This window comes from Sipha flava, unplaced genomic scaffold, assembly GCF_003268045.1.
Source record: "Sipha flava isolate LNK unplaced genomic scaffold, YSA_version1 166_pilon_pilon, whole genome shotgun sequence".
In the NCBI taxonomy this organism is placed as follows: Eukaryota; Metazoa; Arthropoda; class Insecta; order Hemiptera; family Aphididae; genus Sipha; species Sipha flava.
The window spans coordinates 360,412-384,811 of NW_020271849.1; the positions used below are offsets into that span (position 1 = coordinate 360,412).

Below are 24,400 nucleotides of genomic sequence, written 5' to 3' on the forward strand. Positions count from 1 at the left end.
AAATTCAAAAATTCAAAAAAATAATAATAATAATAACAACACGTCGTCCACGATACTGAAGCCCATAAAAATAAATGATATCCCCAAAAAAAACCTAACGGTGAAAAAAGGCCAAATTACAAACTCCCTCTCAAAAAAGTCGGCCTCTCAACTATTTTAGTAAAATCTACATTGTGATTAAGTCTGGTATTTTTTAATTCATGACCTCACTGCACTCCTACATTAAACAGCAACACTCCTCTTTTTATTAGTATTGTTTAACACTTGGTCAGTTTCTGAATGAGGCATGAACTATACTTAGCCGCAATGTAGATACCACAACCTACTATGTCGCTATCTTTTTTGAGAAGAAATCTAAACCTTTTTTCTTTTTCTGAGTTCTTTTCTCCCCATCACCCACGTAAGTCATAAATGAGTATATTCGATAATGATGTTTTATGCTTCATTCAAAAACTGGCTAAGTGTTAAACAATACAAATAAAAGAGGAGTGTTGCTGTTTAATGTAGGAGTGCAGTGAGGTTATAAATTAAAAAATACCAGACTTAACCATAATGTAGATTACACTATTTTGATAAGCCGATTTTTTTGGGAGGGAGTTTGGAACTTGGCCTTTTTTCACCGTTAGGTTTTTTTTTGGCGGGTATACTTTACATAAGACAACGAATGAGTTTCTTCATCTTCGACTACAATGGTTTCAACTAATTTGTACACAGTTTTAATCGTTTTTAAAATATTTACGATTTTGAATTATTGATTTGCTTTTATATTTTATAATTCACAATTAATATATCATAATTTCATTTATAATTAATTGTTTAAACCGATGTTTACATTAAAACGATCGGTTCATATTTATTACAAATCCATCTTATATGTTATTAAAATACGTTTGTAAATTATTTACTGCAATAAAAGCATTGTCCGATAACATTTTAGATTTGATAGATAGAAATTGTTTTGAAAAATATTTACATATTAAGTCAAAGAACAGTTGTTTGTAATGATTCCGAATTGCAGATGTGATTATACGTGATCGAGACGCTATCACTTTTAACATCTTTAACACGTTTTATTTGAATTAATCACGACGAATTGCGTGCGCGTATGTATTAATCGTGAAAATAACAAATCGATAACCTACGAGTAGATAACGTGCGAATAAAATGCATAGGACCTAAACGCGCGACCTTTCCTTGCGTTATTATACTCACGTGTTTTGGAACGCGGTTCCCTGGGTCCGTCTACTGTGACTTTGATGGCTTTGTTGTAAGTGGTAACCTGCGGGGGTGAACAGCTCACGGTTATGGTCAGCGTAAAACTCTTGCCTGAAACACGCAAACAGTTTAACGTAATAAAATAATACAATGTACACAGCGCATCTAATGTAATTATACATAATCCAATTATAAACAACTACGCGAAATTCGACAATTCTGAGCTCATATTATCATCTATAACTTGACCACCATCGCACAATGTTCATTATTCCCGTCGGTTCGAGTTATTACAATATTACGTTTCACAGCAGTTCAGGTTATACCTATCACCTATGGATTATAATAATGTTATTTTGTTGTACAGGACAATAATGTGATCGACGAGTAACGCTGTTACGGGAGTTATTTTCGAGATGTTATTCATCCGAAAAAAAAAAAAGTACGGAAGGATCGATATACGTCGTAGGTGAAAAATATTGTGAACACTTTAGTATTGTATACAATACGCGTATACGCGCGAAGATTCTCACCATGAAGTAATCTGCCGACAAGTAGCATCCGGTAACATAAATATGTATAAATATGTAAGTAATAAAATATGCTCTTGCACATTGATACGTATGTAAAAGCATATACGAGGGGCGTGAGGTTAAGTTAACTTGGTTAACGGAAAGATTTTACTGATTTCATGACAAATGTGGTATTAATGTACATTTGAATAAAACCGAAAAGCCCTCCGCACTCCTACGCGCCCCGTTGAACATCAGGTGCGATGTATTTCGCGTGCAATGCGTACAAATAGAGGTGCACGGTTCGTCGGCAGTGCAGTAATTTAGAGGGGACCGACGCCGCGCAATAAAGGTGATAAAACGGGTGTAACGAGGAAACGGTCGTGTGTCGGTCGGCTGGCAAAGGGGAAATCGCAGCGAAATGACCCGGTGCGCCTATGCGTGTGTATGTTCGGGTTTATACAAATAATCGCGTATGTACGCGCGTTCCATTACAGGGTGGTACATTACTGTGCGATGAGCGTACAGGGCGTTTGGTAGCCGCGCGTCTAGTACACACTCGACACTGTATACTTTTATTTTTCATTTAAATTAATATCAAAAGATTACTGGGCCTCACTGAGAAAAACTCGTCTGGAGGCCCAGGGTTATCTTAGATTACAAATAATTCATAATGTTTTAGTTACATATTACATTTTTATATAAAGACAATTAATAAGGAGTTTTTCATAAATAATTTTATTAATATTACAATCGTTAATTAGTGTGTTACGTGCGATATTACATTTTAAATACATATTCATATCGGAGGCAGTGGGTAATTTTTTTTTTTTTTTTTTGAAAACGGGTAGAAAAAAATGGAAATCAAGTCGAATTTCCGCGTCACCAGAAAATATGCCCGTAAATAGTTACCGCGATGACGAACACTCTGTAGTGCATATTGAATGTGTATTATTACATCGTAGTGGACCGCACTAGTGAAGGTCCGACATACATACTACGTCCTGCGGCCTGGGGATCGTACAAATATTTTGTGCGAAACGTCAAGCCGGACACAGTGTTACACTCGCCGAATGAAAAACACGAAAATGTAATTCCATCGTTTCTCCGTTCTTTCGACCACGATTTGATCGTCATGGTCGAATCATAGCCAAAATCACAATATGTTTTGAATAAATATTTTAATAAAAGCAGAATCGATTTTCACTTTGACGACCGAATCTTTGTTAGAGAAACGGTGCATCTTACTCGTTTATTTTGTACCAATGTATTCACGTGTTACTCGAGGATACTCGACGACTACAAGTATTACATCCCAGCTTGAACTTTCCAATTTAATATTATATTATCGTTGTATACGCGGTTATCAAAAAATAAATCGTCCCCCTCCTTTCACCATTGCGGTATTAGTCACTTAATTTAATTTGTACCTAGGACTTATGAAATCTGGTATTATATAAGTACAGAAATGTTCCATAAAACTTAAAAAAGATTTTTTTATTCAATTGCCATACAGTGATGATAAGAATTTAGAATGATTTCAAGTAGGATAGTTGGAAGTTCAACCCCCCGTGGACCTATTGACAATTGATAACCCCTTCCCTAAAAACTATTTGTAATCAACGATTTTCGTTATAATAGGTATATTAGGTATATTAATCGAAAAATCGAACATAGTCGTGCAATAACGTGTGTAAATTGCAACGACCTTGTGTTATTAATGTTATAGCCACTGTGTATTAGTTATTTTTATTTAAATTGTTGCGAGTCGTTAGTGTTATCACTTGTATTGTTTTTTTAGAATGCCTGAAAAGAAATATACGTTTACCGTACCTTTGCAGATTAATTAATGCAGTAATAGAAAAGAATAAATTCAATCAAATATTTTATGGACGGACGAAAAAAATCGTTTTCTCATACCAACTGTCAAAGCAATAATAATTCTTAAAAATAATTTTAAAAAAGATTCTTGTAATGATTTTTATGATTTTTTGTTAACACAATCAAAATTATTAAATGCAATCAATTCATTAAAAAAATATAATGTCAAAGGATGTAATGAAGAAAATTATGAACAATCGACGTTAACTCAATAAAAATAAAAAATATTTTAAGTAATTTTTTTCAATCTCACAGCAAAAAAAGAATGCAAATCAATGTTTAGTTAAAATATTAAACTAATTAAAAATTATTTTTATTGCATATAATAAAAAAGTTAAAAACATTTTGTCTTTTTTTTTAGAGAACATATTTGTCCCGTTTTTTTTTTCATAAATATGATCACCCTAACTTAATAGAACAAATTTTCAAACCAGAATTTTTGTATTTCTTAAGTGGTGATACGATTTTCTTAATTTAATTAAAGCTCTAATTAAACCTCATTGAAAATTAACACAAATGTTGTTTTGTTTTTGTTCATTCTGTTAGTCGATTGGTAAGTTTTATCATTTTCATTAGTCAGTTTCAAAACCAGCCATCCATAGAAACCCGACCCAATTTGTTGGTTTCAAAAATAGACTATAGCAAAATGTTAAACCCACAAAACTTTTAATAAAATCTTTGTGGTTTTAAAATCGTAGTGCAAAACCGGAAGCCAGGTTTTTTATTTTTTCCGTCGCGCGTAAAAAATGTCGACGATCGCTGGTTTTAAAACTGAACATCTCGTCCTAGCCGTACGTCGATTTACGTGCGGATATCCAAAAACAAAATGTAACCGTTCTATGCGGTCCGGAGAACGTTTTCTCGGGGAATAGTTGCCGGCATTCTGACGATATCGTCCACTCGTGCGATATTCACAGCGTAGGTGTACGGCGAACGGACGGGCGAGGAAACGGCGGTGGCGGCGACGCGTGCAGTTCTCATTCGACTTTTTTTTTTTTTTTGTTTTCCTCCCCGTCTCACTCGCCCGCACTCGTAGTCAGCCGCTGAAATACCGCACTGAAGGGCTCGTCGTGTTAATTTGTCGTAATGCAAAATATACGGTAAAAAAAAAAAAAAAAATTAAAAAAATAACGAGGGGATGATAAATCACGTTTACCCGACATTTATACGATAACTACCCCGTCAGCAGTGTAAGTGTAAGTGCGCGTGTGCGCGTGTATTTTTATTATTAATTGAGCGGAAAATAGTGTCGACTCTGCCACCCCCGCAATCGTGTTCGTAACGATAAACGTTCGTAAACGGTTTTGCCGAAGTTTTTTCCCCGGTCGAAACCGTTTTAATTCGCCGCGCACGCTCGCGGGCAGAAACGACCGTTATGTCGTCGCGTAATATCCGCCGCGGCCGTCCCGTGATTTATTAACGGTATCGCGTTCGGCGTCGATACACGCGTGTGCCACTAGTTAGTATTTTTATTTATTTATTTTTTTTTTTTCAGGACGAGAAATCACCGATCTGCATGCGGATTGCATTCCCCCCAGCACCAGATTTGTTGTCGTTTCATTTTCCCGCACCGCACTCGTCAGTCGAACCGCCACGGACGGTTTAGTGGTTATACAACGCGGGCCGACACGCTTTTGTTAATATATTTTTCTTTTTTCCTCACCGACAATTGGTCATCAGGTGACGATTACCCGTACCAAATCCGATTTTAGATCCGCCGGGTTTGTACGTAGTAAATTACCACATCGGAGATATGTATATTAATATAATTGGGGACATCGTACTGAAAAATGATTACCTCGACAAGTTGTCTGAATGCGGTTTTGCGTCATTCACCTAATGGACAAAACCGCTCATGCCTCGATCATATTTTCGTTCGCAATAACGAGAAATTAATTGCATTAGTAAATGCTGGTGTATTTGGCTGATGCTACGGATCGTTTTACACCTTTATTTTCCATACCAATTAACACGCTATCGACCACAAAAACCAAATATATTTATTTGATAATGATGATAAATTTAAAAACTTACTCGGTGAACAAAAATGGATTAAAGTGTATACAAATAATAACGTAGATAATTCCTATTACAAGTTTCTAAAAATAAATTCAAATTCTTTTGATAAATCTACAACTTCTAAAAAAATCTAAAAAAAATGGATGACAGCTGGTTTATTATGCTCCACTCCGCATAAACAGTATTTATCGTTTAAATAAAATAAAAACCCAAATAATAAAAAACTAGCCCAATATTACAAAAATATAAAAATAATTACACTCGTATTTTAAGAACAGCCAAAGTTAAATTTTATGAAAATAAATGTATGTGTTACAAATATCCAAAATTAACTTGGCAACTAGTAAATGAAATCACAGAGGCTAAAATAATTAACAAGGACAATATTAAAGAGATAACTAATAATGACCTAAAATATAATGTAATTGAGAATCCAAAAGAAATATCTAATATCAATATTTTATTAATGTAGGAAAGGAACTAGCTGAGATTGCAAACTGTGAAGTTATAAAAAATTATTGTTTCCAATAGTAGTAAAAGTTTTTCGTTTTATAATAATTAATAATAATATAAAAATTGAGACTGGGGATGTTATTAACATACTCAAAAGCTGTAAGGACGATACAGCTCCAGGTTGTGATAGGATGTCAATTAAATTATTAATTATTGACTTTATTAAAAACCATTAGTCTATATTTATAAACAAAGTATACAACAAGGTATTTTTCCATATTTTCTAAAATTAGCTGCGATTAAACTAATTTACAACGGGGAAATAACAGAAATATTAATAATTGTAGACTCATATCCTTGCTGAGTAATTTCACTAAAATATTCGAAAAAAATCATTAAAAGCGACTAATATATTTTTTGAAAAATAATAAACTTTTTATAAACCAATTCGGTTTTAGACCCGGTATAGGCACAGACAATTTCCTATTTAACACGACGGAATTAATTTATAATGAACTAGACAACAGTAGAAAAGTCTTAGCTGTATTCTTAAACATAGCCAAGGCCTTCGATACGGTAAATCATCAAATTTTGTTGCAAATCCTTTCTTATTTCAGAATTGATAAAATTAGTTTATCATAGTTTAAAAGCTATTTTTTATACAGGAGGCAAATGGTTAGGATTTATAACGTCTTAAGCTATGAAGGTATAGGGTATAATTTTTATTATTTTTCTTAAATACTTTATTTGTATTATGTTTTTCAAATAATAAAAATTATTAAAAAAAAAAAGTAAATATAGTGTCCCTCAAGGAGGTGTATTGGGCCCAATCTCATTCTTATTTTACATTGACTTGATCAGTGATTTATACCTAGATTGGTTAGTTGCATCTTATGCAGAAGATGTTTACTTATGACACCTGCTTACTTTTCTCTGACAATTTTCGGGAAGAAGTTCACCATAAATCAACTATTGGTGTAAATAAAATTTACCAATGCCTACTTAACAGAAATTTAACACTAAATTAGGAAAAAACAGTGTTTATGACTTTCTCCATTAATAAAACATGTTTAAATCTTAAACCTTTAAGAATACACAGATGTGTTGATGGGACCACTTGTAGAAACTTGAATAAATGCATTCATATCAAAGAAGTAATAAGAACCCGTTACTTAGGTATCATATTTGATTATAATTTAAGATGAAATTTATATTCGCAAAATTTAATCAGAAAACTACAAGCAACACTAAAAAAAACACTATAAAACACTTATAAATTTTATAAATTACGGGGCTTAATACCCATACAAACAATGGTTGTCATTTATTTTGCATTATATCAGTCAATCCTACAATATGGGTTGTTAGTCTGGGGTGAATTCGGTGACAATACTTTAAACAAATTGCAGACTGACCAGAACAATATTATTAGAATCTGTTTAAATAAGTTTTCTTTTGAAGGTTCCACGAAAGAAAACTACAGATTATTCGGGGTTCTTCTATTAAGGTTTCTCTATAAAAAAAGTAGCAATTATATATATCTTTAAGAGTGTCATCAAAGTCAGTGGCGCATGTATGGGAGGGGGGAGGTAAGGGGTTATAACCCTCCGAAATTTTCTCCGATGTCTAGGTTAAAATTTATAAATTTACAAGTTTGAAATATGAAGAGCTAGTATTGAATACCTAGTATCATTGATTATAGAATAGTCTATTCTATTATTAATGCTATTATTTAAGTCAAAATATATTGAAGATTTGCATAATTTTGTTAATTGTTAAATGTGTTATATTTTTACCTCGACTCCCCCCCCCCCCCGAAAAAAAATCCTGTGCGCCACTGATTAAAGGTGTAAATATGAAATTTTATGATGGTAGAAGAGAATGCAGAATTTATAATACTCCTAAAAATATTCACAAAAAGCCTTTGGGCTATCTTTTGTATTTTATCTAGGGCCAGTCTATTTCAATTCTATGCTATATTCATATAAAAAAAAAAAAATGTTTATTGTACCAAATTTAATCCTAAACAAAAATTTGTATGACTCGATCAATCTTTGTAATATATTTTATATTTTACATAATATAAATTATATTATATTATAAGGTTAAGAATTAATAGGGAAAAAAAATTATAATCATAATTAATTATTTTTGTTTAGTAGTACAATTTACTGTATGTTATTAAAAACTGAATTTTCAGTACAAATGTTATTAACATGACAAAGTGAGTTGTTTTAAAAATTAAAATAACAAATTCTATTCAAAATATACTTCTATAGAGACAGAATAGCGGTAAAAATGTTGATTCGGTCAAAGCGCGCGTTGTTACGTGAAAGTCATTCTCGGTACAACTGTCCGATCGTTGATTGAAGCAATTATTCAATGGTGCTAGAGGAATGCGCTTTTGAAAATGCAAACAATTATTTAATGTTTTTCAATATTATTCGATAACCATCAAAATATTTTATTTTTATTTTTATACGTTGATATTAATAATTACCGGCTAAAGTATGAAAACTAATGTAGTATAATTAAATGCTGAAAAAAATTAAATACAAATTGCATTAGAATATATAACTATTACGAGTTCTTTGCCCGTCGAAATATCGGTTAGGTTAGGTTAGATTTTTGAAATTTTCCGAAATATTAAAACATACTGAGACGGATGAGGCTGGAAAATTCGTCTAATTAATATTATTACTGCGGGATTCGATCATATTTTTTTCTTTTTTAATTTATTCAATACAGTTATCGTAGTCGTTATTATATTATTTTAGATTTTGAACGGAGCGAGGAATGTAATGGTTTTTTCAATGATGTTTATTTCTTTTTCTTTTTTATTCTGTAAACACTTTTTCTCCCGCTAAACTTGCTCAAAAGTAAAAAGTGTAGCATCTTTTCTGATATAGATAATGTTTTAGAGCTGGTAGTTTAGAGAGGTCATTTTTCGATTTTCGAAACAGTACTCGAAATAAAAGCGGTTAAAGGAAAAAAAAACGTACGATTTCACGATTTTATAAGATTTAAAAATTACGGACGACGTTTTTTACCAGAAATATTGCTTCAAATGAAAAATGACAAACGATCTTTTTTGTTGTATTTTGCATTTTGTTCCTTACGGTTTAAAGTTTGGAAAATTTTATCCGTTTTTGAGCTATTTATAGATATTTTAATTTTAGGAGTTTTTTTTTTTTTTGTTGTAAATATGTAATCATTTTATATATTTTTTCATTATTATGATATTTCCTAATTATAAATTATAATTAATATAGATTACCTATTTATATAAATCGTTCTTAAGCTGTTCTTAAAACGCTTTGTTTATCACCATAGAAACGAATAAAATTAAATAAAAAAGATTCCCTCGTCAACTCAGAATTGTTTTTTTTTTTATCGAATGTAATCGAATTGTAATAAATAATTGCATTCAAATCGAATATAGTAAAATTACACTCAGTTCTGTGTCGTCTGTCGTCGAGCACGCACGTTCACTACGTCACGCGCTCAATTATTATCAGTTTATTATTTAATTATGTTAAGGTGTTTTGCACGATAATACGTAGACCCGTCTGTCATGTCCCGCGCTACTACACTGAAGTCGACCAAACGGAATTTGTCGTCCTCCTCTTCATCAAATCTCGATTCAAGTCTAAAGAAAAGTAAATCTTATGTGTCGTCAAATCGGTTTGCTCCTCTCACCATGGCTGATAACCTCCCCGAGGTTTTTAGTCCCCCTCCTGTCACAGTCTCACCTACGGCTCAACATGAACCTAGTACTCTACCATCGAAACACCTTGGTGATGAAAAAGTCGAGGTTACGAGCATGTCTGCACCGCCAATTGTCATAAGTAATGTTACTAACTACTCCTCGTTAAAAGCAGATCTAATATCTCTGGTGGGTACCGATGGCTTTACAGCTACCGCCAAGGGTTCCTCTCTTATAATCAAACCTCATAGTTTTGATGGTTACAATAAACTAATCGATTACTGCAACGAATCGGATTTAGAATGCCATACGTGGGCACCCCGTCATATCCGCCCTTTCAAAGTTTTTATCCGTAATCTGCATTATACTATTCCTGTTGAAGATATAGAGAAGGCCCTCCGGGATTTGGGCTTCTCAATCATAAGTGTGCTAAACGTCCGCCACAGAATTAGTAAACAAGCTCTATCTCTATTCACCGTTGTCCTAGAAGCAAGGGATTTTAACCGGAGTATCTTCCAAATATCCTCTCTCCTTAACTCCAAAATAGTTGTGGAAAATCAGTATCAATCTCGTTACCCTCCTCAATGCAAACCATGTCAGCGATACGGTCATACTCGCTCCTACTGTAGCGAATTACCACGTTGTGTCAAATGCGGCAACAACCATTTCACCAAGGACTGTGTCAAATCTTCGGAACTACCTGCAAAGTGTGCGTTATGCTCTGGCGCACATACCGCGAACTTTAAAGGTTGTCCTTCATTAAAGAAATTTATGAACACTTATCGTAAGAATCATAAGAATGGTCACCTCAAGACCACACCACCTGTACCACCATTAGTGCCCTCAAAGATGATCTTACCAGTCACAGTGGACTACCTGTCCACGCACACCCGACACAAAGAAAAATCCAGGGCCAAAACATACGCAGAAGCAACTTCAAGCAACTCAAACAATTCTAATAACAAATCTATATCAAATATTTTATCTCAATTTGTTACACAATTACATTCCCTCATTACTCCATTAATTTTACTTTTATCCACACTCTTAAACTCATTACTATCTAAGAATACCGTCTCACCTTAATTATATCTTCCCGAATCCAAACTAATAATCATTATTTCTTATCAACACCTTTTGTATACTTAACGTTTAGTTATAACCAATTGCTATTGCCTCGATGTTATTTTAATTTCTTAATTGGTTTATGTAATCACTATCTGTAATTGTTGAACTGTAATAGTTAATAACTAAAGGTTCTAAATAAAAATAAAAAAAAATAAAAAAATTACACTATCCTGTCCGAGTTTTTTTTAATTTTAATCGCCATCGCCGTTATTGTTTTTAATCGGTATTATTATCGGTACACCAACCTCTGCCACTGCGGCCGACGAACCGCAAATCGTTGAACTTGGCTACCTGGTTCTTCATGAGCGCGGTGCAGTTGCGCAGCTCCGCGCAGTAGTTCTCGTCGTTGCCCGCGCGTATGGTGACGGCCGTGCCGTCCGGCACCTCGCCGAGCGCGACCACCTTGAACGCCACCGGCAGCGTTTTGTTGGACCTCCAGTGCGTGGGCAGCACGGTGCACACCAGGAACGGGCTGCCGGTGCGCACCAGCTCGCCCGGGTGCTCGGACAGGAAGTCACCCAACGACCTTTCGGCCAGTATGTCCGCGGTCATCTTGGCGTACGCCTCGGACAGCCCGTCTTCGGCCGCCGGGCCCTGCGCCGTCCCGCCGTTGACGTTCATCTGGGCCCCTTTGACCACCATGCCGCGGCCGAATCCGCCGGCGGTCGTCGCTCCCGGTGAACACGTAACGCGGTACCTGAAAGCAGTCAGTGTGTTACACGTGTCATGTAGTAGTTGCGCGTCGCATGGGCTAAATGACATATGCCCCAAAGATGTAAAAAAGACGTATCATTTGCGCCAAAATTAATATTTTATGTAAGCAGTTATTTAAAAATTACGATTTTATAAAAATAAGTATCAATATTAAATTATAAATATAGATTTAATAAATCGATTGATTTTTTAATCCCATTTTTTCACTTATTTGTACTTTTATACATCTGTGCTACATTTATTACACTCTGTGCGTAGGATTTTGGCGCTATTGTACAATATGACTTTATTTTTTTTTTATCTTATTTTGGTGCTCATGTCTTCCACCGGAGTCGTCGGTGAGCTGATGTTTACCGGTTTTACAAGAGAACCCGTGCTACGGATATGGGGGGGGGGGGGAGCGCGAGATTGGGATTTAAAACGTAATCTCTCGATCGCTTCTTTACGGCGATGAAAAATATACAAAAAAAAGAAATCGAAATCACGCCGTTGCGGTTCCCGGACAAGATTGTGATTACATTGGACACGAGTTCTGATGGAAAACGTGTTTTAACGGATCCGTCAGAACAGACATATGTCTAATAACGATAAACAGATCAGTCAAAAGACGTACGAGAACAGATGTTCGTGGGATATAAGTGACAACAATAATCGTTATATATGTTTCTTTTGCCATAATTAAGTGATATTTCTTGGCAAAAGAGAGAGAAAATTACCAACATTAACTGCTGTAAATTAGCAACGCTAACCGCTCCGGCTGGTCCCTCGATTCTTAAAATAACATTTGAAACTCTATTTTGTCGTTTCTTCGGTTCCATGTCAAAATATCTCCGGTAAAAATATCTCCGTCAAAATATTTCAGACATAAATTACCTCTGGTAACAATATCTCCGTCAAAATATCTCTGACACGAAATATCTCCGGTAATAATATCTCTGGTCCAAATAATTTTAAGAGAAAACAATGAATATTTTAAATGCAGATATTTTACAACAGCATATTAGTAAAATATAATATAACAAGTATTAATAATATAAACCGAATGGGAGTATTTCTAAGAGAAATTTAGAAATGTATTATATTTTTAATTATAACTTTTTCGAGGTTGTTTCGTGAAGGAAAATTATCGTTTATCTATATCGGTTTGCCGATAAAGACGAACTGAATTTAACAACATCAATAACATTTTAAAACAGTATGAAGCGTGAGAAAATTTTAAATTTATAATAAATAATAATACATGTTACTTAATTAATGCATAATGGTGAGATAATTTAATTTTAATAAATTATAATAGTTATAATAATTAAATCTAAAATATTTCTTGCGGAGATATTTTTATCGGAGATATTTTTACCAGAGATATTTTGACGGGATACAGTCTCTTCTATCCACACAGCGTTTGTCGATAGTTGAAACTATATTTATATATGATTTGAATTTAAATATTTAAAATATTGAATATATTTGTGATTTTTTATGTAAAGAATATAGTTGTTCTAGGTATAAGGTATTTAACGTAAGCAATGTGTACCCGATGGATCAGAAAATGTATTATTGCCAATCGTTTTTGAACATAAAAGAGTTAGATCGACCATTGTATTTAATTTCTGACGAGCCTATAATAACATTCAACAAATCGGTCTTTATACGCCGTGGCCCCCTCCCAAGCCCGTAATGTATTTATAAAAAAATGTATGTTGTTAACAAAAAATGCATGTTATAATATGTACTATCATACGACACGCACAAGTATGTAGAGTCTACATTATAGACAGAGCCTTAGAGGTACGACGGTTGAAAGGAGTTTTTCCTCATTTCGGAGACTAAAAACCTGGTTTCGTTCAATGATGACTGAAGATAGACTATCAGCATTATGTCTAATTAATGTACATCATATAGTAGATATTCTAGATCAAATAGATCATATAATTGATATTTTTGCCAATTTTAAAAATAGACGACTTGAATTTGTGTTGTAAAAATTGTTGTTTTCTTTTTGTTGTAAGATTTTGTAAAATTGTAACTTGGTCCCCCCCCCAACCAAGGCTCTGGAGTCGCCTCTGTTAGTTAATTAAGAAAAACACATTTGAACACGCACGCTTTCTGCACGTAAAACGAACAGTATCGTATCATGATCTCACCGTCTTAATTTTGTACCGCCTAATGGGCGTGTGTCCTTTAAAAACGCGTGCCGTTTTCGAGTTCGTGCTTTACTGCTGTACGCAAGACACGTGTTGGATTTAGCATACGGTTTATTAATTATCACGCGAGCAAATAAGACGTAACTAATTTCGAGACGGTAAATAGATCGAAGCGTGTGATTTAGTTTTACGTTTTAAAATATCGTTTGTCATCGAGATAAATGAACTGAAACATCTTGCGTACGTGCAGGCTCGAAAATTAATTGTTATGCAAACGATTGAATATAAACTGTGTGCTTTTGCGTTTTTATTGCAACCCAATGTATACGACCTTTCCAAGATAACGTCAACGTTTATTTTCCCTGCAGCGACGCCATTTCAGTTTTTTTTAAGGGTGTGCAAGCAATTAAAGAGGCCAATTTTTCCCCACCACCAGGCCAATATTTATGATTAGCAGTGATTATCCGCGGTGCATGCACAATATTAAAGATTGGAAAACTGAAGGCCAAGGTGGCAAGGCCGAGTATCAGTGACGCCTAGGCCAATAACCAACAATTGGAGATGAAAAATATTCAAGGTGTGCGAGTGCACTCCCTGCTCCCCCCAAATGGCGCCCCTGATTTCCTATTCCCTTACAGTATATTTTAATGTTTTGACAGCGGTTTTTCGAGTTAAATCGTACTGAATAACGGTGTAGTACGATTAAAGTCGAAAGTCGCCGACTTGTATTTCTACGTTACCGAGTGTTATTTTTGAGTTTTTATGTGTATCGAAGACGGACGAACAAAAAAATATTTCACATTATACAACGCATATTAACGTGAAGCTACTTGTTTGTAGTATAAAAACGCTTCGAATGCAATACTGAAAATGTAAATAGACCATTAACCGTATAGACTTTTAAGCTATACCAAACAATATAAACGTAAACATCAACTTCAAAAACTGCGAACATTTCAAAGAAACGTATATAAATAACAACATAAATGAAAATTATTGAACCAAACAGATAAACATAACGTGTTATGTTACGAATATTGCTACATAATTTTTAAAACATTCGTTGATTTACATTTAATTTTAATTTGAATATAATATACATACATGCATGTATGTATATTATATTCAAATTAAAAGCCGTTGGTCCTTAATCGTGTACGATAGTTCTGTATTGTATGATCGTATATTATTTTCGTACAAGTTGAGATTTCGGTCGAAATATAAAAGAAACTTGAATTGAAAAAATCTATAGTTCTCGATCGAACGGTAGTGTCTGACAATACATTTAGCGCTTACAATGATTAATGTACTAGTATATCGAATAATAACCGCGCTTATTTTTACTATACGTAACTGCGATTATGTAGATATTATACAATACTATCAATGCGACATAAAACATCATCATAATTTATTAATTTAGGGTACCCACGACTTGCCGTTCTAGGTAACTCACGTACAATTCTGGACGCTCGATTTTTGCCAGCATTCACAAAACGAAATTCTCTCGATATTTGTTCGAAATAATGACCGATTACGTACTCACTCTTGTTATTACAATACATGCATATTCTATGTAACACGGAGAATAGAAATTATATACGTACACGTATTGTGCGTTGATGAACGTTTAGATTTTTTTTTTGTAAATGTTATCCCTGTCACGGAAATTAATTGCACGTACATATTTTATCGGCAATAATTATTCATGCGATTTAGTGGCTAAAACGTGTATGTTGAACGAAAAACTGCGAATAAGTATCGTTATTCACTAATGGTTTATTCTTATTTTTCCTTATAGTTTATTTGGTGTGCATTCAACGAGATCAAAACATATGTTGTTTATTGAACTCGAATGAGTATCGAACGGAGGATGGCTGTGCTGAAGTGCAACTAATCGGCAATTCGACAAGGGAAGGAACATGAGCTTTATATTTCGAATGATGATAATCATTTTTCTTGGCGACAATGTTACGCGTCGAAATCCCTTTTAATCCGTCAAAGGGGTTGCTCGAAAGCGAGACGAATACCGATAATCGTTTCACGTGCGAGGTGTGTATAACTACTGGTGTGAAATACTTAAGCACGCGTCGCATCGTCATGCTTCCGGTATAAAGTTTAGGACGCGTGAATAGCAAAACCATAAGTGTTCACATGTTAAGAGTGAAATATTTGTACATAGAGCGCGAAAAAACTAATGCAGTCTACTGCGGGTAGAACATTCGATTCCGAATTCTTGTAAGTCGTGATTATTTATTTTTAGCGATTTTCACAAGCTGAGTATAAAAAAATAAATAATCATAATAACTATCGATAAATTTTATGATAATATTTTCTTATAATAATTTCACGAATTATATTTCCGTATAATTATACAGAACGTGTTTTACATATGGTTTTCGTTTCGGACAATTTAAACTGTCATTGTGATACTACTCGCGTAATATCGAAAAAAAGGTAGAATTATATTTTTTTAGGAATCCGTCGAACAATAGCACCATAAAACGATAAAAATACTTGTCAAAGTTTAACGTTTTACGAAACCATAGTCGGGGCACGGTATATTGATATTTTTAATTGTAAAATCCTTATAAGACATAAAGTAAAAATACTAAAAAACGTCTAATATTACTTTTCAGTATTTAGATTTTTCATAATGTTCGATTACTCTCTGTGGACATATCTAATCTAATTGATGAAGCTGTAACGAAATATTGCGAAGAATAAAAATCTATCCAACAGTAAAACCGATAACTATTCAACAATTTAACGATTTTAATTACGTTTTTCATCGGTGATTTAGTATTACAATACCACGTGGTCGAAAAATACAAATTGAAACACGTGTCGGGGGGCGCAACTGAATGTTTTCGTTATACCAGGTCAGGTTAATTGTACGCACCGTAATGATCCGTAAGAAAACGCGTACAATTACGAACTGACGTGATCGGATTTTACAGTGCAAGTTTGAGACGCGATCGTTATGAACCGACGTGCGGAAGAAAACTTCACGATTTCAACGAAAAGAGAGTGGTCGGGCCACGTCTGACGGTAAAATTCAACAGTTCCACAATTCCATCGACGTTCGATCGGCGATCGTCGATCGAGAACACTTTTAACAACTAAATCGCACGGGAGAAGATCGTGCCGAAAAAGCGAAGCACACGACGGGAGCCATTTAACGACCGCAATCGAGACGTAATTTTCCCGACCGATAAAAATTCAAATAATCGAAACACCACCCTGATAAAACGTTTAAATCTAACCTTTGTGAAGAAAAAAAAAAAAACAATTTATGAGACGTGCAAGTGCACGTGTAGTACTGACCTTTGTTACGTGGACGATTTAAAAAACACTGGTGGCGGCGGATCACTGGAACGGTTCAAGGACGCGGCGAGCGGGACGGGGGTGTAAAAAAAAAAAAACAGACGGAAAAAACAAACTTTCGACAGCCGGGCGGCAGTAGCGAGTGACGGGACGGCGGCGCGGACGGTAGAGCGGAGCGGGCGGCGGTGCGCCTAACGGTTGTTTATTTTTTTACGACCGCGTTTCCCGCTCTTTTTTTTTTTATTCTTCCGTCCCTCGGCTGCTTGTCCGTCATTCGGTCGGTGCACGTGCTTCGGTGCCGGTGTCCGGCGGGTCTCCGATCAGTCGCGCAACACTTCTGCGACCGTCCTCGCAACACACTTCCGCGATTCGTACGACCGGACGGGTAAGGCTCGCCAACAACAGCGACAGCGATTGCGTACGCGCGCCCGATGCCACTGACGTGCGAACTCCGAGGTGCACCGCAACTGTACCGCGGCCAAAACGTTTCGCCGGCGCGTGCGTGCGGGACGCCGGAACAAACGGACGTTCGCACGGTAACCGGCCGGATCACTATCAGCGCCTATATCGCTCCGCGGCCCGTTCCTCTCGCTCGCCGACGTAACCGGTACCGGAGTGGTGCTCGCGTGCTGCGTGTGCGCGTGGGGCCGAGCGCGCGACCCGAGTACGTGTGCGCTGACCGCAATATTCGGGGGTTTTCGCCGGCGCGCGCGCCGCGGGACGCCCACACGTACGCACGCACTCGCTCACGCACACAAGCCGAACACACGTACGCGGCGGCGTCGCGGCCAAGGGGTTGTGCGTGCGTGCGTGCGTGTGCGAGGGTTACACCTTTGGCGTGCGCGCGGCCGCAAAGACGCGCACCGGCGGAGCGCGCCGAACCGCCGCCACCGCACCAAGATCGAAACCAAAGTCCGTCCCCGCGGCGGCGGTCCGTCTCCGCGCCGCCGGAACAGCTGCCCCGCTGCCGCCGAAGCAAACTCCCACCGCCCCGCGACCCTTGTCCCCGAACGCGCCGGCGCACGTGCGTTCGTCCACGGGTCCGTGTGTGTGCGCGCTCCGTAGTCTAATTACTCTCGGCGCCATTGTCTTCGTACCCGCCTTCTCGTCCTCCGCGTACTATGCGATCCTCACATACGGTTTTCACAACCCTTTTCACTACGCCACCGAAGGGACCCACTACCGATCCTCCGCCGTACCCACCCCTGATGCTGTGTTATATTTTTAATGAAATTTCCGGACCCCACCGGCGACCCTCGGTCATTTTTCTCGGACCTCGCAGCTACGCGTTCGTAAAAACGCGCTCCCTCGAAAAATACTTAAAATCGTTTTCGGTTCAAAGGGCGCGCGCGCGTTTTATCGGTTAACGTCCCTCGCGCCGTCCACCTTTGGCTTTTGTCCCAACACGTGGTGAGAACGATATCGGAGCTACGGGTACGTCGTCTGCGTCGCGTCGATCGTCGATCGTTGTAGTCGTGATCTCGAGAAATTTTGAAAATCTTACTCAAGACCACCACCGCTATCAAATGCTCGGATCGCGCGGAAACTTCTCGACCGTCGGTCCAATCGCCTGTCCCTCCCGTACCGTCCGTCATGACCCTTCCGGGTGCTTTCGGAAGCGATTCCGGTACCTTTCGATGTCCGGTCATATTGCGCACTCCAATATCTCATGTTCGTATTGCGAATCGATGTCGTATTGCTTACGTGGATTTTCGCGCGCAAATAAGTTTTCCTCCCGGAAAACCGTACGTTTCTGGACCTGCCAACATTCGTATAATGTGCGCAGTGCACAAGATAATCTTGCGCGACACGGGATGAAAAAAAAATTGTGCGTGATTCCAAACGCATTTGAAATTATACGGATACCGTTCGTTGTCAACAATATGACGATTTGAACGTAAATAAAGGGTTTCGACCACGATATAATCAATGAGGTTCATTCGCGCGAATTTTTTCGTTTTCTTGAAAAATCTGTCGAACGCGTCAATCGAAAGCGATAACTCGAGTGATCTCCGTCGGAAAAATGACCATAAGTCACAGCCGAGAGTCGGACAGGAGGCGAATTGAACGCGCTCACATCATGTACAATCATTTTGATTAATCATTAGGGTAATTATGTTTCCGCGAGCACCTTAAGAAAACGTGCACGTGCCGATACTACAGCGTTATTGCGTTTCACCGTATACCTACACTTTAACGGACCCTTAAACGACGCATTTATTACTTTAATGTACCCATACGTAAATTGATGATGGCCATGTATTTAGATGCTGTATAATTTTGCCCGAAAAAAAACCACCTGTAGATACGCAGACCTCTACAGTCGTCTACAGACTAACTGTTGAAACAAACAATAGTTTACTCGCAGTGGCATTTTACGGAAGCAAATCGTATCGGAAGTAGTGATCGCCATATCCGGATTATTCAATGACTAATTCTTATATGCATGTAAATTTAATTAAGGTTATGCAGTAAATAGGTAACATAAGTTAATTGAGTGTTCACTCATGACATCGCTGTAAGTCATAATATAATATAAACTTAATAACATGTTCTGGTAACTTATTATAAATTACAAAAACTTTCGAAGTCATGATAAGTATACTGTAATTCATAAAACATAATATTAATTCGCTGTTGAATCTAATTTCGACAAAACAAAATAATTTATTTTACTGGAAATTAAAAATAATTATAAATCGCATAAAAAGCAAATCCATAAATCCATATACTTTGGTAAATCTGGATAAGAATTTGATTCGAATCCGGATTTGGTTATCTGGATTTTCGAAAAGTTCAAATCCTTGCAATTTTATGCGCATCCGTAATCGAAAAGATGGAACGTACGAAGTACATATATATTATACAATATATCGACACACCCAGTCGATTGCCATTTCTAAATTAATCCATCGTAATCACGTTAGCATCGCCAATTTCATAACAACCCATGTAAGCCTATTTGGTATGCTCGTTTTCCGATAGTTGCTTACAAGTTATAATAACAGCAGCTAAACAGCACGCAACGAATAAAGTTACAAACTCGAACGTCGATAAAAAAAAACCTTTGAAATATTATGCAATTAATAAGTAATACCGCTGCGATGGATGCTTTGAATTCCAAATAACATAAGTGTAATACATACATTCTTAAATTTAAATCGGTTTATTGACTAATGTATATTTTATGCCCACTAAATCGTTAATATGATGTAAGTAGGATGAAATACACATAGCAGACACATAAGTATATCATAGCCTTTCAGTCAATAAATAATTCGGATGAACCTATGGAAAATATTAGCTAAAAAGTATTAGAAAATCAAAGGGCAAAAGAGGTTAATACCCAAAGAGGGTTAACAGTTCCCAGATCCCGGATTAGGTATTTTTTTTTATTTTTTTTTTACTTATAAAAAGCTACCAAAGAGTATTCCATTGTTTCAACGAAAATTAACGACATAGTAGGCCGGTGTGAAGTATAAAGTCAAGTTATTACGGTCATACGTTCATATAGTTTTATCATACGAGAGATGGTAATTTATGAATGTGCATTATGTATTTTGCGGTGCTGTCTGAAATTAATTCACTTCCGTTAACCGTTCGTATCTTTCGTTAACGAATAAACAATGACGTGCGGCTTAATTTTTAAACTTAATACACTGTTGTGTTATTTCGTGTAACCGAACAAAACCGATCTCTGATTCCTCCGGCTATTGGAGCATTTGAAGTATAATAAACGTGTGCGATAAAAAAATGCACTTGTGACAAAGCTTGTTTAAAATACTGTTTCACAGTTATCATTCAAACGTAATATTATACAACGTGACGGTGTACGGATTTTTATCAATTATTGCGGCCGGTGTTAAATTCGCGGTGGGTTCGACCGTACAGAAAGAATACAAACAAAGCGCAAAAAAATGATGTTTTTAATTAGCCGCAGGGACGATTGTAACAGCAGGAAACGCATGTGTATTTGTTTCGTTCGTTCATTCGAGAACGCGCCGGACGGAACCGCAAAAATACAATAAGACAGACAACAAAGGAGGACTACGCGCGTGGTTGAACATAATACAATGCTGTGTGAAATAACGCGAAAATTTGGTCATCGAAATCGTGTACATTTTACGCGCTTTTACATTGCATTACGATTTACATTACGATCGTTTTTTTCGTGTGCAGGTTATTGTCCTAAACGGATTAGCAAGGATCCGCGTAACGTTTATACGTGTTTCTTGTGTCCGTGTAAGTTGTTTTAAAAAGTTCCCAATAAACGCTTTTAACTAAAAAGCGAAAACCAATATCGATACGAGTAGTAGACGAAGAACAAGAAATAGTGAAATACATACTAGCTAACACTAACAACGAAGTGCATACAAAATGTTCTTAGCCACGAAAATTAAACGATTTTTCAGGGTCCTGATAGAAAAACATTTATGGTGAGATGAAACCAAATTCAAGGAATTTTTTTTAAATTGAGCTGGGATCAATGTAATTTTATGTTAAACTTAGTTGAGAACGACATCAAACCACACGTTCTGCCAAGACAACGTCTTCTTTTGTTAAAAATGAAATTTTCAACATTTTTATCAAATTTCGGGTTCTCGGGTCGCGGGACTTATACGTGCAATTTCGGAGCCGCTGCGAACGGTTACATTCAAAAACAAATTAATTAGTACCCACGCGCCCAAAATTAAATCACGCCGCATCAGTCGCTTCGAGATGCGTGCACAGGATTCACACCTTAGAAAAGTTCACATGTTATGTTCTCCCGATCACGCCGATCAAACCGATTGTGCTATATTGTTTTTTTCTATCGTTTCCAATTAAAACGATCAAATTATCGTAAAGTAAAATCTATAAACGGGTCAGATAAAATTGATTTTTATCTCGTATTCAACGTTCGGGTCCATAATTATATGTATACTGTGAAACTTCTAAATACCGGAAACCCTTGGTCGATGAAATGTTTTCTGCTATTTGGAGGTGTCCGGTATTTAAAAGGAGAAATATAATATTAGAAAAATAAAAAGTTGAAAGTATAATTAAAATTTACCTGCATATTTATTTTCTAAGATAATTTTTGCAAAAAAAAAAAAAAGAAAAACTCTTAGTGTAACTCATCAAAATTCATTCCTCGTTTTTCTTAGCACCAGTGAAACGGTTAGCACAGTTTTATATTTTTTGTTTTATTTAATAGAAATAGAGCATAAAATATATGAGTTAAAAATGGTAATTTTTTATTTCAATTCCCAAATTTCACAATTTGTTATTAATTATGTACTCAGTATATCAGTATAAAATTTTACTTTTATACCAATATAATATCTTGAAAATTAATTCATTGACTTCCAACAAAGATTCGTAGTTTCATTTTTCTAATGAAGCCTTAACAAATATAATCACTGTATAGTTAATATAAATTATTATCGATAAAAAATGTTCTTCATGTTATTGACTTAAATGGGCTAAATTCGATCGTGTTCTATGGAAAGTGGAACTCGAAATTTAACATTAAACATATTTTATCAGTTCAATAAAACACTTATCTATTAACACAAACAAATGTTTATTAGTTAATTATTAATATATAAATAAATAAACAATTTTAATAAAATAAATAAATAAATTCGGGATTTTATCGACTTTATATACTATGTATATGAATTTTTAATACGGTAAATCAGTTGTACTTCACAAATATAATGATACTCCAAGCAAAGAATTTATTTATTTTAATGTATATATATATATATAAACTATTTGTTAATTTATTTATATATTAATTTACGAGTGTTGACCGTTTACTAATTTTTAACTTTTATTTTATTATTAATTATATATTCTTATGTTTTAAGTGATGTACCGCCAGCCATGAAATCAGTTAATTGTAGTAATAACATTATAGTTAACGACCCCACCGACGAAAATCGTTTGAATTTAGTTTTTAAGCCCAACGTATATGCTAAGCCACATTGATAGATGGCGTGTAGGATCTGTATTTTTCATAGCCAGACCACGAGCTGAACAGAAGATTTTAGTCTGTATTTTACTCTTTGACTGAGTTATTGTGTCGTACTAACTAAAATTTATTTTTTAATAAATTCCAAAATTCACCATCACATCATTATCGACGTAATATTGAAGTACGAAACGAATAAAAGAAATTAATAATTTGTCAATGTGACAAAAATATCCGATCATAAATTAAAAATTTTACTTTCGTACTTGTACACACATATAAAGTATTTAAATTTCTAATTAATCAGTCACAATCAATGGAATTAATCAAAATTGCAATTCCCTTGGATTTGAATTGGTTTGTATTTCTAACTTTTATAGATTCGTTTGATTAAAATTCAGTTTCTTTTTTCATAAATGTATAATATTCCTGTTGAATATAAATAAGCATGTAACTCTCGAAGATAAAAAAATATATTTAAATATTAAGTTCCCCTTGAACCTTTCTCCTAAAAAACATCTGTAGGTGCCCATGGTAATAAGCTAATTAATTTAAACATATAGTGAATAAAATATTACTAGAACACTAGAACAGACAGCTTTTTTCACTGACTCTATTTAAAATATGTTAATATCATATAAGAAAAATCATAAATATAATATGTATTAAATATGTTCTGCAGTGATCTCCGAAAAACGACTAAAAATGTAGCACATGACATACTTTTTTTTAAAAAAAATTAGTAACTTTTTGCTTAATATTTATCGTTTATCAAAATTACACAAAAATTAAAAACTATTCATTAAAGTTTAAACGAAAATATTATGATTACGATTTCACAATTATTGTTTAATGAACAGATGAAATATCAAATAATTGTGAAAATGTCAAATGAGTTATAATAATTCATCGGTAGAACAATAAATGTTTCAAACATTTCCGTAAAGCAAAAAAAAAAAATGAATTTTTTTTAATAAACAATGTACCTGCCGTCATAGATAAAAAGATAACAATTTTTAATGTGTGCACTGCGTTAAAGTATTGAAACCAACAATTAAATGTTAAAATGTTAAACATCGAAGCATTAAACACAGCTATCGTACTGTAACGCATATTCAGCAATACATGGTTGGTATTACATAATATGAATAATATAATTCCAATTAAGATATAGCACTTAAAAAAAAAATAATACCCATTGATGCAACTAGAGTTAAAATGTTGGGGGTGCTACAGTTATGAACCGCATAAAAAGTCATGGGAGGGCTCTACCAAACTTAACATAGTCCCAGTATTTAGATTATACTATTATTGTATTCGCAATATTATTTATGGAAAAAAT

General features: G+C 35.3%; 1 protein-coding gene across 1 annotated transcript in view; it reads right to left on the minus strand.

The window, feature by feature from the left end:
* Positions 1–17,902, minus strand: part of LOC112679691 (runt-related transcription factor 1-like) — a 31,380-nt gene extending 13,478 nt beyond the window's left edge. Inside the window, exons 1-3 of the mRNA XM_025549587.1 lie at positions 17,100–17,902; positions 11,160–11,611; positions 1,213–1,326 (exon numbers count right to left, since the gene is read on the minus strand). Coding sequence (XP_025405372.1) covers positions 1,213–1,326; positions 11,160–11,556 — 511 coding nt within the window. The 5' untranslated portion in view covers positions 11,557–11,611; positions 17,100–17,902. The remainder of the gene's footprint in view (positions 1–1,212; positions 1,327–11,159; positions 11,612–17,099) is intronic.
* Positions 17,903–24,400: the final 6,498 nt, after the last annotated feature.